Here is a 13,980-nt window from a genome sequence, read left to right as displayed (position 1 = left end):
AGTTATATCTACTGACTAGCCTTCAAAACTTTTGTTTTTATTCTTGCATATCTAAATTCATAAGTTTATAATTTTTGTTGCATAAGAATACAGTTAAGACATTAACTCAATAACTCATTCCCAACGATAGTCTCTGATCACTGCACCTGCTTCAGAATTTGCTTCTCCAGGAACCAATGTTTGTTTTTTATATTTTGTACATATTATGATTTTGTAATTTATTTATGAGATTGTTTGAGATGTTCCTAAGTTTTACTTTGTTTTGTAACGACTTGCCACCTGTTGCTGCTTGTTCTCAATTGACTTGTCTTGTTAAATAAAGGTAGAATAAAAAAAATGAAAGTAAATAGACATGAAAACATTTCGTTAATAAGGAGCTAGACAGAGAGAGAGCCATTGACCATTGTCTATAATGTAGTGACAGGAATAATACCTAAAGGATGATTACATTTCAAATAAATCATACAACATCTTAATAAAAAAATATCATCAACATTTTCACTTCAGTCCATCTAGATCAGGAGGGACACATACCTGGAATGAATGGGAAGGTACACTTGGGTGTCATCAGTTGTCGCCAAAAAAAATGTATGTACACTTTGGCTTAGCATTGGAGAAAGCTCAACAGAAGGTCCAAAACCAACATGCTAAAGCACTCTTCCTGTTACTAAACATGTGGTAGCTCAGCATAACAGACATTAAGGTACACGTTATTTTGCATCAGAACTCAGTTTCGTGCTGCCTTCTTTCACAACTGGATGTGTCTCACGACTCTGTGTCTTTTCCTCAGGAATGTAGATGCTCGTAAAACAAGAGAAGTTGGTTCATGGACCCGAAGTTTTTCTATCTTATCTGCTGTGGGGTTTTTTGGGCACATGGTATATTGAGAGTCTAACCACTTAGTGACCTAGGGGTCCTGAGAGCGGTTTATGGTAGAAGTTTATTAGTTAATATCTTGTGGTATAAGACTTTTTTTTCATCGTTGTTATCATCACATTTCAGTTTACATCATCTTTCCATTGTTGTTCACTACAGTTCCAAACTTGTTTTTCTTTAAAAGTGACTTTTTCTGTACTTATGTTATGGCGTTTACGTACGTATTTTTAACCCAAAGATTATGTATTTTCTAAACCTAACTAATTGGTTTTGTTGACTAAACTTTACTTCAGTTTTCACCGTTGTTTTATTGCCAAAACATACCTGCAAACTCTTAACAGTAACCTCCTGGCGTTAAGTGACACGCTTAAAGAAATTGTAAACCCTGCGACATATACGTATATGACAATATGCCTTCCCATTAGATCGGGTTGGCAAAACTCAAGGTTGGTGGAGTGATGGTCCAGACCTAGCAGCACTTTTGACTCTAGTGAGGACTTGGTGTAAGTCTGAAAGTGCTTGGAAGCAGGTCGACCATTGTTGGTGAAGAAAGGCTGAACTTTTTTGCGGGGGAATTTAATAAATGGTGGGATTGAATTCCCCAAAGCATTTATAGCACCCTCCAGTATGATCAGATTATCTTTGCCACCAGGTTGCAGTAAATGAAATATCCTTTTTAGATAAAATTCTAATCTAAGAAAAATCTATTTGGCTCCTGCATGAAGTAGAACCAGGTTCAGTCCTCAACCTTGGTGGGTGTTTGATTAACTTAAATGTCTGTGTTCCAAGTGGTATATAAGGGGCAACAAGAGTCTTTCTTAGCAGTGTTCAGCAGTGTGCTATAAGAGATGTAGGAGACAGAGCTTATTTTTCCTTCGGACTACTGGGGTCAACCCAGGAGGGCTACGTTTTGAAAAAAAACTGTGTTTCTCAAATTTGCAACACAAGTAAAGACAGACAAAGCCTATGGGTGTCTTCTCCTTCTCTGATAGGAGAACTTGGACGACAAAGCTATGTGGTCCTGGGGCTCAAGCACACCAGGTTCCGAGGAGGGAATGGGCATGGGAAGCCTAGAATCGGCACAGCTTGAAAGGAAGGGCCCCAGGGCTAAAGGGGATCTAGGGCTCCTCTCTCTGTCCCTCGATTTTCGTTCCCCCATTGTCAGTTCGTCCTAGTCAATCTGGTAACCCATCGTCTATGGGTCTGGTTAAAAATATAAAGAAAGCCCCCCTAATATGAAGGCTGGATCCCCCTCTGGCAAATATTTTGTAGATTGTTTTACACCACATTTATCCCAAGAGAAAGAAAATTATTCTTGGTAGTGATAAAATGTACATTAGCACAGAATGATAATGGTTGTGTTTATAGTTACATGTGTATGGTTAGTTTTTTTGAGAACCAAACCTATGGGGAAGGTAAATTGACTGCATTGATATCACGCTTTTGTGGTCTACGCTACCACTCAAAGTGCTTTACAACACAAGCAAGCATTCACCCATTCACAAACACATTCAAACACTTTTGGCATAGGCTACTTTAGAAAGTGACACCTGCCCATCAGGAGTGATTAACATTCACACACCCACTCAAAGCAATTTGGGGCTCAATATCTTGCCCAGGGACACTTTAAAAAGAATGTCTCTCTGTTTGCTCTGTGTAAGTAAGCAAATGTTTGCCAACGTTAGCCATAACAACTTTATAAGGCAATATGTCAGGCTGTGTGTCTGCTAGCTTCTTGTGGAGTTCTCCTACTCCCAAGTGGCCAAAAAACAAATAATACAACTGAAAGTAAAAGTACACTCACAATAATAATGTTAATAATAAAAAAAACGAAAAACAAAAGATAAGTCAAGACAAAAGCGCTTTTTGTGGAAATCAGAAAAAACTTTATTGTACCACACACAAAACATAAAAAACTATTTTGTGAGCCTCCGACAGTGATATTCATAACACCTTTAACACCGAGAGAAAAAATACAGGGTTTTGATTTACCAAGCTAATAATTCGCACTACTGTCCATATAGAACATTTTGACGATATTAACTTAAGGATGAAGAAATTAAAGAGATTTGTCTGGGACGAGAGGCTATGGGAACATTTAAATCAACAAGATTATTCAGGCATATAAGTCTCTTACCCTGCACCATATCAAAGCATGCAATTCACCTATACATAAACACTTACACACAATGTTCTCTTTGAAAGAAAGAATTTTGGATGCCATGAGAGGGCTAAAAAGGAAACGAATAAATGAATAACCCTTATTTCACAGATGGTGAAAGGTTGCATATACAGAGTATTTCCTAATAATATATGTTTTTCTAACAAACCCATGTTGTCACAGTCACGCCTGTTCACTCTTCCTGCACTCTGTCTATTTCTCTCAGCTCACAGCCCAGCCCCGCTCTCTCACCACACTCTCCCTCACTCACCTAATCAGATAGATCCCATCAGGATCTATCTAATCATTCGCACCCATTCATATACCGATGGCACAGCCTTCGGGAGCAACTTCGGGGTTAAGTGTCTTGCCCAAAGACACATCGACATGGACTGCCGGAACCAGGGATCGAACCGCCGATCCATCACTATAGCCGGAACAGCCTTCGGGGCAACTAATGTCTTGGCCAATGCACATCGGATCCCCCATGCTGGGGGCTTTCCACTACATCTATTCTCCTGTTTAGCTATGTAATTTACATGTGGTAAATATTATTTATTCATATTCAAAAACTTTTTTATGCTTCATGTATTCAGACATGGCAGGGAAGTTATTTATGAGACTGTGTACATGCGCAATAATCCAGGTCCTGTCCTGTGAATGATAAGTGACAGTTGCAATTCCAGGTTAAATGTTTGTATTGGGTGGGACTGCAAATGTTCTTAGTGCTGGTAAATTATCCCGCCAAAAACATTAATTAATTAAGCCGTCAAATTATGATGCACAAAATGATTTGATGGGTAGATCACACATCCCCAAAGAAGTTTAAACATGAAATCAAATTGATGAGTCCCAGCCTTTGAACAGCCTCTTCAGTGACCCATATACATTGCAGTCTAATGGCTTTAGTTTATAGGAACTGTGTGGTGGGGATGACAGGAGGATGATCTGTTCTGTAATGTCATTCACAGAAAGGTAAAAGGAATGATTGTCCAGAATTTGTGGATTTTTTTACTCGATTGAGGACTTGGGGTGAGACTGAAAGTGGTGGAAACCAGGAGGGCCATTGTTTGTAAAGAAAGGCTGTCAGGGAATATAAGAAATGGTTTGATGGAAGTGCCTAAGTCATTCCCAGTACCCCATCCAAGGCTTTTGGACAGTGATGATCCCTGTCTGAACGCTTTGTATGGAAAGGGTAGGTTGCTTAGGGGTTAGAATATTACTTAGTCGTCAACAGGTGTCAGATGTTTCATTGAAGGCCTAATATAATATAATCCAATAAACGAGCAATCCAAACGCATAAGGACCCTGGATGGATCATTGACAAGCCCTCAAGGCAGCTCTACCTCTTCATTCTCTGGACCGAGGGCACACTGGAAACTACAGTGACTCACCTTCACCTCTTGACAAAATGTAGTATTACAAGACAGGACAGGCTCAGGCTATCTGATTCTCATGCTCATTTCAGTATATATATATCGTCTATGATATAAACTAAATTTCTGCCCAGATCTTACGCATTGCACCATTAAACAGATGAAATCATATCTATCTAGAAAGGTGCACTCAGTAGAGTGCATATCTCAGGTGTGTTTGAAACGACCACTGCTGTACTTTGTGATTGAAGGAATACAACCAACAGTTGGCCTACCCCCTGTTCGCTGGTAGGGTTTAGCTAAACACACCGTTCAAAACAATAAAAGTGATACCCAGAGCATTGGCCAAGAGGTAAAAAGCCGTGTGTATGCTGGTAGTTCCTTTAGGCATTAGTTGTCTATTCTATGAGCTGTCAGCCAAACACACTGCAAACTGGGGGGCGATGATGTACTGGGCCTGGGGCAGGTTAGGAGTAGTAAGTAAGGATTCAGTAGGCATCCAATGGCAGTATAAAACAGGCATGAAAGGTGTTTTGAGAAATTGTGAATCATCCCAACAATGAGAGGTGGTTAAGCATGCAGCCATAACTGGTTACTCAAAATAGAATTAAATTTGTTGCAGTTGAATGCGAGATTAGCCGTTGACAAACAGGGAGATGCTACACTCACACAATGCACAAAACGCATGATCAACCTGGCAGATATAACAAACAGGAGCCAAGTAAACTTATTGGCAATACTTAATGCCTTTACTGTAACATTGATGTGCCTCAAGGATCACTACTGGGCCCTATTTTGTTTCGCTTGTATATTAATGACGTGCCTTTAGTCTGCCAATCTGTAAAAAAACAAATGTATGTTGATGAAATAGTTCTTTATGCACATGCTTAAAATAAAACCAAAAGCTGCAAACAAACTAACTGCAACAATGGACCATGTATCTGATTGGTTTAGCAATTCATGTTTACAGCTAAACATAAAAAAAAATATGTTTTTGTTAAGAAGAAAAGCTTAAGGTGATGTCTGATTTTAAATATCATTCTAGATTTGAATCTGTTGTTCAAAAAGCATCTTATTAAAATGGCCAGTACTATCAATTTCAACATGGCTAACTTTAGGCATATGAGACAATACCTAAACAGTGGCAGCCAGCCTCTTTATGCGTGCTATGATCTTTTCCCACCTAGTATACTGTTTTAGCTGGTAACAAGCAAGCACGCTACTCTGAAACCAATTGAGTCCCTTTACCAACAAAAAAATAATACTTGACCGAATGACCAATAGCTATGACCAATGCCAATAGCTTTAAGAAAGAACATCAGTTTTAAACATTTTGCAGATCCTTGCCTCATCTTTAAGGTTTTTCATGTCCTTGCACCTTCCACACTGAGTCAGTTCTTAATGCGCAAGGATAGTACTGGCAGGGCATCACCTGCCAGAGGGGACTGTGTTGTACTAAACATGTTACAAGTTGGGGCAAACAGTGTTCTCAGTCAGAGCCACCCACCACTGGAAAAGTGTATAAAGCAATCAAATTAAGAGAGAACCCGAATTTCCTACATTTTAAACATAAGCTTTAGAGATGGCTTTAAGCTAACCTAACCAGCAGTTGTAGTGTAATCATACTCCCTCTCCACTACGGTCACATATATAGCTTTTATAAACTGCTACTTTTGTAATATATTCATGTATAGCATTGTATTGTATTGTATAATGTATTGTATCGTATCATACTGTGTTGTATTGTGCTTGTTGAAGCATTGTATTGATAACAGTAGGCCACTCATTTGTAATAACCTGCCAAGGGAAAGATGAAAGTAAGCCCAATAGCTTAACTTGATACAGGCAAAGGCAACTTCTTTGGGCAGAAGGAAACTGTAGAACATATCAAGAATACGGCTAATTATCAGTAAGTTAAACATACATTTTGATGTAATAGATATTCTTCATTTTATTTTATTTTATTTTATTTTATTTTATTTTTTTATTTTATTTTATTTTATTTTTTTTTTTTTTATTTTTTTTTTATTTTATTTTATTTTATTTTTTTTATTTTATTTTTTTTATTTTATTTTATTTTTTTATTTTATTTTATTTTATTTTATTTTATTTTTGCAAGTACCAGACGTCCTGATCATCACTCCATACCAGTTGGTGGCGGTAATGCCCCTCGATTCATTATTTGCCAACCGCCAATAAACTTCAAAGAAGAAGAAGAAGAACCAGAAACATAAACATAAACATGGCGGAGGGGGATCCAGGTGATAGCGACCAGAAGACGAAGTCAACTGAAGATGAGAGCTCGGAGACTAACGCTACTGCGTTTCTGCATGACCAGGACCTCAAAAGCGTCCTGGTCACCAGCGTTTTGAACCTGGAGGAGCTCGACGTAGACCTGTACAGGTAGCGTTAAGGGAGCTGGATGAAGTTTGTCACGTTGACTATATGGCGACAGCTCCGAAATTCATTTTGAATGACCACTACCCAGCTAATGGTACTAAACGATACCGTTCACGTCAACTCGGATATGTTTCAAAGCTCAAAATATGTCTGAGTTCATAATACGTAGGTTCTCGAAAACCAAACAAAAATGGATGTCATGTATGAGCCAACGACCGTCGTTATATGCAATTCAACCCACATTTACCGTTGTTATATTTCCAAAGCACATTATTACATTTAATATAAAACAATTACAAAGTGAGTTCTGCATATGTACTACGTCATTTTGAATTTTAAGTGTATTTTGTGGGAAATGGTTCCTAGGGTTGTTTCCACCTACCTATCTACCTATACTTTTTACCCAGTACAGTAAAGAACAAAATTCAATCACATTTTAAAAAGCTAAAAGTCAGCACTTGCAACTAATGATTTATTTTCCAAACTAGAATCCAGTTACTTACGCCTACACTGGAAGTTTGTAAAATATAGTTATACAACGACACCATCACAGGTTCAAAGGTCAATCTTTGAATGACAAAACCACCTTGGTAAAGTGTCTTTGCCAGTTATTTAATTCAAAAAGGCAGGAGGCATTTTATGGCTGATGTATTTGATGGCAATACATTTGGGCACAGGGCCACCCAGGAAACTCATGATGATTTTTAAATACATTGATCACTCCCTATGTCAAACCTACAATAAATCAGACTACAGTGAATATATATCTAAAATGCTTCTCTATTTTCTCCCCAGAGGGACACACCACTGGGTGCCCCGCAGTCAGCGTTTGTTTGGCGGTCAAATAGTGGGTCAGGCCCTCGTAGCCGCGGCCAAATCTGTCAGCGATAATCTCTTTGCCCATTCTCTCCACTGCTACTTTGTACGAGCAGGTAAGATGGGCGTCATTTTAAAGGTGCTGGCCAAATATTAAAGAGGGGGCTCATAGTTAATGCAACATATCTATGATTGAATGAATGAAACTACAGACGGTTTATGTCGTATCATAATCAATGGAATCATCTGGTAAAATAACCACAATCAGTCCAGGTCACTGTTTCCCCACAGCTGTCTTTTGGGGTGTTTTGCAGGGGATCCTAAGGTTCCGGTGCTGTACCAGGTGGAGCGCACCAGAGATGGACGCAGTTTTGCAGTGCGCTCTGTGAAGGCCATCCAGCACGGACAACCTATACTGACATGCCAAGCCTCCTTCCACATGCTGCAGCCGAGTCCCCTGCAGCACCAGTTCACCATGCCGGTGGTCCCACAGCCTGAAGACCTCCTCACCGTAGAGGAGCTTATTCATCTTTATCTCAGGTAAAGCTACGTAATTCATTGATGAGTAAGACGGCAGAAAATGAGTTAAACTGATTCTATTATCGATTAATCGTTAATTAAATGTTTGGGCGTTTGGACTGTTGATCAAATAAGACGAGCAATTAGAATTTACTATGTTAGTGTTTGGGAAATTATAGCGGGCACCTTTTCACCATTTTCTGACATTTAAACGATTATTTGAGATAATATTGATTGATAATGAAAATAATCTTTAGTTGCAGCCCTGATCTCTGGTAGAAACACAGTTTGTTTTATTAGTTACACAGCAACATAAACAAGGGACTTGATTGGACACAAACATACTTGCGTAGCAATGCCTACAAAAAAAAAGTCACAGGAGACCAAAAACAAATAAATGAAGATTGGGGAACAGAGAAGAAGCCTATTCCCATTACAGAATGGTGACTTTGTTGGTACAAAAAGAAAAATTTGTATACTCAGTGGGACTTCATTATGTGCTAGTACATCTGGCTAACATTAAAACAAAGGGCACTTACAGAGGTATGTATATATTTGTTAAATGGGCATTTTAAACAAATAAAGAAAACGCACCCCAATGAAATGGATGACATTAAAATCACATTTAGTTTCCCAGTTACTCCTGGTAATCCACAGAAGACCTTAAAACTTCTCTGTGCTCTAGCGCCATCTTGTGGCTTTGACTTCCATAGGAAGTTCAAAGTGCTTATAGATGTATTATATTAAACACTGCTGTTGTGGAAACCAGCTCACATGTTCATTAGAAATTATGAAAGATGATTGATTGAATCCAGTTATAAAATATAATTAAAATGATCATTTTTGTCATTTTTTAGGCTTCTTTCAAAGTAGTTACAAATAAATATAAGCATGAATAAAAACTGTTATAGTAGCAGAAAAATAGGAGGCACTAGTTGATCTTTTAAAAAAAAATAAGTATGATAATTTGTTGTCTGTGTCTCTAAAGGTGTGTGTAAATTCTAAGATTTGGAGCAGCTCCACCAACAGCAAACATGCTTATATCATAGTTTGCAATCCCATTTTGTGATCATGATCTGTATTTCCTTCTATTGTTTCACAGTAAACCAGACTTGGCAGAGAAATCCAAGCAAGGCCTGAACAAACTGCTGGCTAATGAGGTCCCCATTGAGATCAAACCAGTCAACCCGCCACACTTTTACAGACGGGCTGCAAGTGAGCCGAAGAAGCTGTTCTGGGTGCGAGCACGAGGACATATAGGTAAAGTTTACGAAATGCACGTTTGCATTGCTTACATTATGAGTATTGAATAGCATTTATGCTACACTGGGTAATCGTATGGTATTCTCGGAAATGAATAGCATGATTCCTTCAGTTGTATTCTATTTGCCTCTTCTTGAGTTTTAAATGTGCCCATATGCTGAGAGTCTTCGGGGATATTGAATGGCTAAAGCAGCCAAAATAGGAAACGGTGTAAAAAACAAAGACACATACTGGACATATAGAAATCTAAATTGTTTTATTTTTCTTTGAGACCAACTTTGCCATGTCTTGTCTCATTGTCATCCCCACCAAAAAAACATTAAATTACAAATAAAGAACATACACACATACACCCTACGTAACCCAATCTAATTGTAATCTCGCATCTTATCATTTCATTACCTACATCATTGTAACTGCTTTATGTCATTGTCTGTATGTCTGTCTTTACGTCTGTCTTCCATGTTTCTGTCACTATATGTTTGTTTGTTTTTTTGTCATATTTTTTCACCAAAAAAAACCTACCACTTCCACTGACATTTGATCCCTTTATTGCCACCTACATTTTGCTAACAGCCTGTCAAGACACATGTGGCTCCATTAGTCCGTTCATAAAATAAAATAAATAATATATTGGATTAAGTGCTGGGACTGTTGGGTTGTTGATGACAAATGTCTGTTCTGCAGATTTGCATAAAAATCAAACCAGTTTAAGGTGGTACAGTGATGGCACCTGCAAAACCAGAAATGGTCACAACTCTTCTGTACAGAACTAAAACTGGATTTGTTTGCTGTTTTTGTGTATGTTGTTTTAATGGTTTATGGTGTCTGTTTATTTTATTGGTTTATTTGGTAGGGACAGTGCACATTAATAAAACATTTCTGTAAATGTGCCAAAGTTGGCCAAGAGGCTATTTTTCATCTGTAGTCCCTAGACAGATGTTACAAAGTCACCCTAAAAACAGAATATAAGATTAAAATTGCAAGATTATGTTAAATAGAACATTTACCATCAACTCTGTTGCATGGCAATCATTCCTTATCTTGCATCCTGCTCTAACATTAGGTAGCAAAAAATTTAAAAACTAGGCCAATGATACAGTAATCGCAAAGAATATGTATAATACTACCTGAACAGTGTTTGTTCATGCATTTTATTTGTGTATTGATGCAGGCGAAGGCAACATGAAGCTGCATTGCTGCGTTGCTGCCTATGTGTCCGACTTTGCATTCCTGGGCACGGCGTTGCTGCCCTATCCGGACTACAGGGCCCACTTCTCGGCCTCCCTGGACCACGCCATGTGGTTCCACAGCACGTTCCGCACCGATGAGTGGATGTTGTATGAGTGTGAGAGCCCTTGGGCAGGTAAGTGTTTAGTTCACTTCCCTATCTGCTCTACTGATTTGTGTTTATTTATTTGTGAAGATCCGCCACAGGGTCTTAAAGGAGTGCTTTCCGTACCTTGAACTCTTAACAGATAGGTTCTGCTTTGTTGTCCCTGTGTTTTTCAAACCCGAATGTTTCGTTGATATTTATATTGCAAAAGCGAAACCGGAACCAAGGTTTAGTTGTGAGAGAAAGTAGCACACAACTCTACAGCAAACCACTCGTGGAGTTATCTGAATTGGCATCTCGCCTGTAAATTGAAACTTCTGTGCAGTGCCTTTCCAAACACGTACTGTCTATCAAATAGTGGGTGGGGGGAATACAGTGGAAACAAAAGCAAAACCTGGGGCGATTGATAAACCCCTAGTTATGAGTCATTCATCTTCTGTAGTTAAAAGTAACTTAAAGTAACTACTCACACTTGCTACATACAGTATATATGCAATTATTATGCAGTTTTTTTTAATTTTATTTTTTTATCTGCAGATGCTTTCAAAGTAGTCTGTAGTCCATTGTAGGTTTGTGCAGATTGGCAGAAACGCTTATTTTGACAAACGTGGTTTCCTACACCGATATAGGTGATTTTAACTAATTTACTATCAGAACTAAGATGTTATTAAAATCATCTCTAGAATCTGCGCCCAACTGGTTAATTTCAACATGTTTCTGGAGGAAACTGGAACACCATACTGTGATATTGTGGCACCCAAAAACAGACTTAAAAGGGGAGCCATTGTTTAAACAGGAGTGACATTGCTATATTTATATTGTTTTTAATGTTACAACATTATAAATACAATGTTCCTGAGCTTTTATAGATATTTATTCACATTATTTTAACTGTATTGCTTGCAATAATGTACTATAAAAATATTTACTAATGAAAATAGAAAAAGCGTTATTTTTCCCCTTTCAAATTGGATTACACTTTGGTTAGGTTTAAATAGCTGTATTTGTACAATGACACCGTTCTGCATTCTGCTTTTAATCCAGCATGTGGTTTGTGTTCTCTCCTACAGGGGGCAGCAGGGGACTGGTTCAGGGCCGAATGTGGAGAAGAGACGGGGTGCTGGCTGCCTCATGTTCCCAGGAGGGTGTCCTGAGAGTGAAACCAGTCACAGAGTCCAGCAAACTTTAAGCACATTCATGACACATTGTTTTATTTTTATAACTCTCTAATCATGTAAATGTTATTTAAAACTAATGTTTGAAATGTTTAATTTATAATTAATGCTTATTTTAAAGCTAGGGTGGGTAATTTCTTTACTGTAATATTTGGCAAAACTGTCCTAATAGCCAGTCAGCTATATGTAGGTGAAGTGCTCTGAGAATATCTGCTCATAACTTTGCTCTCCCCTGCCTCTGTGGGCCGCACCCAAAAATTGCCACCGCTCATGTACACTTTGACCAATCAGAGCGAGGCTCCGATTCTCCGTTCTTATTGGCTGCGGAATCGGACATGGTGTTTCGTCTTCCTATCAATGTAACTGAATTCACATGAACGCGCATAACTGACGTTCGGTGGGAGGAGCTACAGCAGGTAGCGTGGCAGGGAGAGGCCAGAGAGCACGCGACGGAATCTCAACGGCTGTTTTCTCCAAAATCGCCCACCCTAGCTTTAATAAGAACATGCTAAAAGGTAATTGTTTTTCCAGTCAATAAAGACTGAAAATGTTTTTAATGGATGAATGCTTTTCATTTGTTAGATGAGACATATTTACAAGTTTCTCATAGCAAAAATTGATGCAACGCTTTAGTCATTAATGCTTGTATGTGAAATGAAACTACTTTAAGATCAAATTCTACTAGTAGGACTTGGCTGTAGCTTTTAAAATGCCATAGTTCTGACAGTTCCACAAAGTAAAAACTTGAATAGCATAATATTTGTATTCCTGCCTGCAAATGCAACTATCCCGGCAGCTGTCCCAAGGGTTTTTTTCCCCAATCGCATGTAAAAATCTGCCTGTTAAAGAGAATAAAGCAAGTGGATGGAATGTAGAGAGAAGAACGCCGAAGGGAAGGAACGGCCTGGTCCACTAGCATTGAGTGAAAAAACTTAAATTATTGTGGAGGAGGACAGTCAAGGAAATGTACAACCTGATCCACAAATGCAAAATGACAAAAAGTCCATCACCGTTGTCCAAGAAAGCCTGAAAAACGTACAGCCTGATCCTCATAGGGAGACAAAAAAAAAGGGAAGTGATTGTGGAGAAGGACAGGACGAAACTGTACAGATTGTTCCAACTGCTAAATCAGTTTTTTACGAGGTGGCAGACTTGAAGTGCATAATGCTTAAAGGCTGTAGACACAAAATGTTAGCCAGGAACTTTTGGAATGTCTTGTACAGTATTTGGTTTTGAGGGGTGGTAGGTTTTTCCTCACACGGCTACAGATTCAATTCAATTCAATTCAATTCAGTTTATTTTGTATAGCCCAGAATCACAAATTACAAATTTGCCTCAGAGGGCTTTACAATCTGTGCACATGCGACATCCTCTGTCCTTCCCTCACATCAGCACAGGAAAAACTCCCCTAAAAAACCCATTTAACAGGGAGAAAAAAGGAAGAAACCTATGGGAGAACGACAGAGGAGGGATCCTTCTCCCAGGATGGACAGAATGCAATAGATGTCATGTGTACAGAATGAGCAGCATAACAGTTCTTAGATACAACACATTCAATGTATATGACATAAATGATTCATATAATATAAGATGAAATGAGGATAACAACGTTACACGTAAAGAAGAGTCTTAAGTTCTTTGGTCTCCTCTTTCAGGTTTCGGTACCGCTCTCGATCCGGATCAGCCTCCCAAGACTGACCATTTCTATGACAACGTACTAAATAAAAGGAGAATTTTATAATGATAGGGACCGCCTCGGTCTGTGTTCCATGTAGCTGAGATTTTAACAGATTAAAATTGTTTTTTGTTTTGCTTTTCAAACTGCTTGATGAAATCCACATTTTCTGGTTAACTTATTTAAAACATTTGTTTGATTTTCTCTGAAGTGATTATCATTAAAACTATTATATGGGATTATTGAAGCTGTTCTGACTCTTTGGGTAAATGCGTCTCGTTTTTGTTCATAAAGTCTAAATATTCTATTCTATCATTTCAGTTTGCTTTATATTTTGGTAAATCTAAATAGAATGATAATAAGGTGCCCAAACTAAGACAAAT

At 38.4% G+C, this 13,980-nt stretch overlaps 1 protein-coding gene across 1 annotated transcript; it reads left to right on the top strand.

Annotated features, from left to right (window-relative positions):
• The first annotated feature begins 6,637 nt into the window (after positions 1-6,637).
• On the top strand, positions 6,638-13,830 carry acot8 (acyl-CoA thioesterase 8). The gene is made up of 6 exons (XM_054617153.1): positions 6,638-6,816; positions 7,609-7,745; positions 7,944-8,169; positions 9,251-9,408; positions 10,586-10,777; positions 11,818-13,830. The coding sequence occupies exons 1-6, from the start codon at positions 6,656-6,658 to the stop codon at positions 11,934-11,936; spliced, it is 993 nt and encodes a 330-aa protein (XP_054473128.1). The 5' UTR covers positions 6,638-6,655; the 3' UTR covers positions 11,937-13,830.
• The last annotated feature ends 150 nt before the right edge of the window (positions 13,831-13,980 follow it).

Source organism: Anoplopoma fimbria, chromosome 17, assembly GCF_027596085.1.
Source record: "Anoplopoma fimbria isolate UVic2021 breed Golden Eagle Sablefish chromosome 17, Afim_UVic_2022, whole genome shotgun sequence".
In the NCBI taxonomy this organism is placed as follows: Eukaryota; Metazoa; Chordata; class Actinopteri; order Perciformes; family Anoplopomatidae; genus Anoplopoma; species Anoplopoma fimbria.
The sequence above is the reverse complement of the archived record's forward strand: the minus strand, read 5'-3'. Positions and strand labels throughout refer to the sequence as shown.

Coding starts and splice junctions, on each gene's coding strand:
- acot8 (XM_054617153.1), top strand. CDS start 6,656: ATGGCGGAGGGGGATCCAGGTGATAGCGACCAGAAGACGAAGTCAACT. Junction 6,817..7,608: donor CTCGACGTAGACCTGTACAG/GTAGCGTTAAGG, acceptor TTTTCTCCCCAG/AGGGACACACCACTGGGTGC. Junction 7,746..7,943: donor CTGCTACTTTGTACGAGCAG/GTAAGATGGGCG, acceptor GGTGTTTTGCAG/GGGATCCTAAGGTTCCGGTG.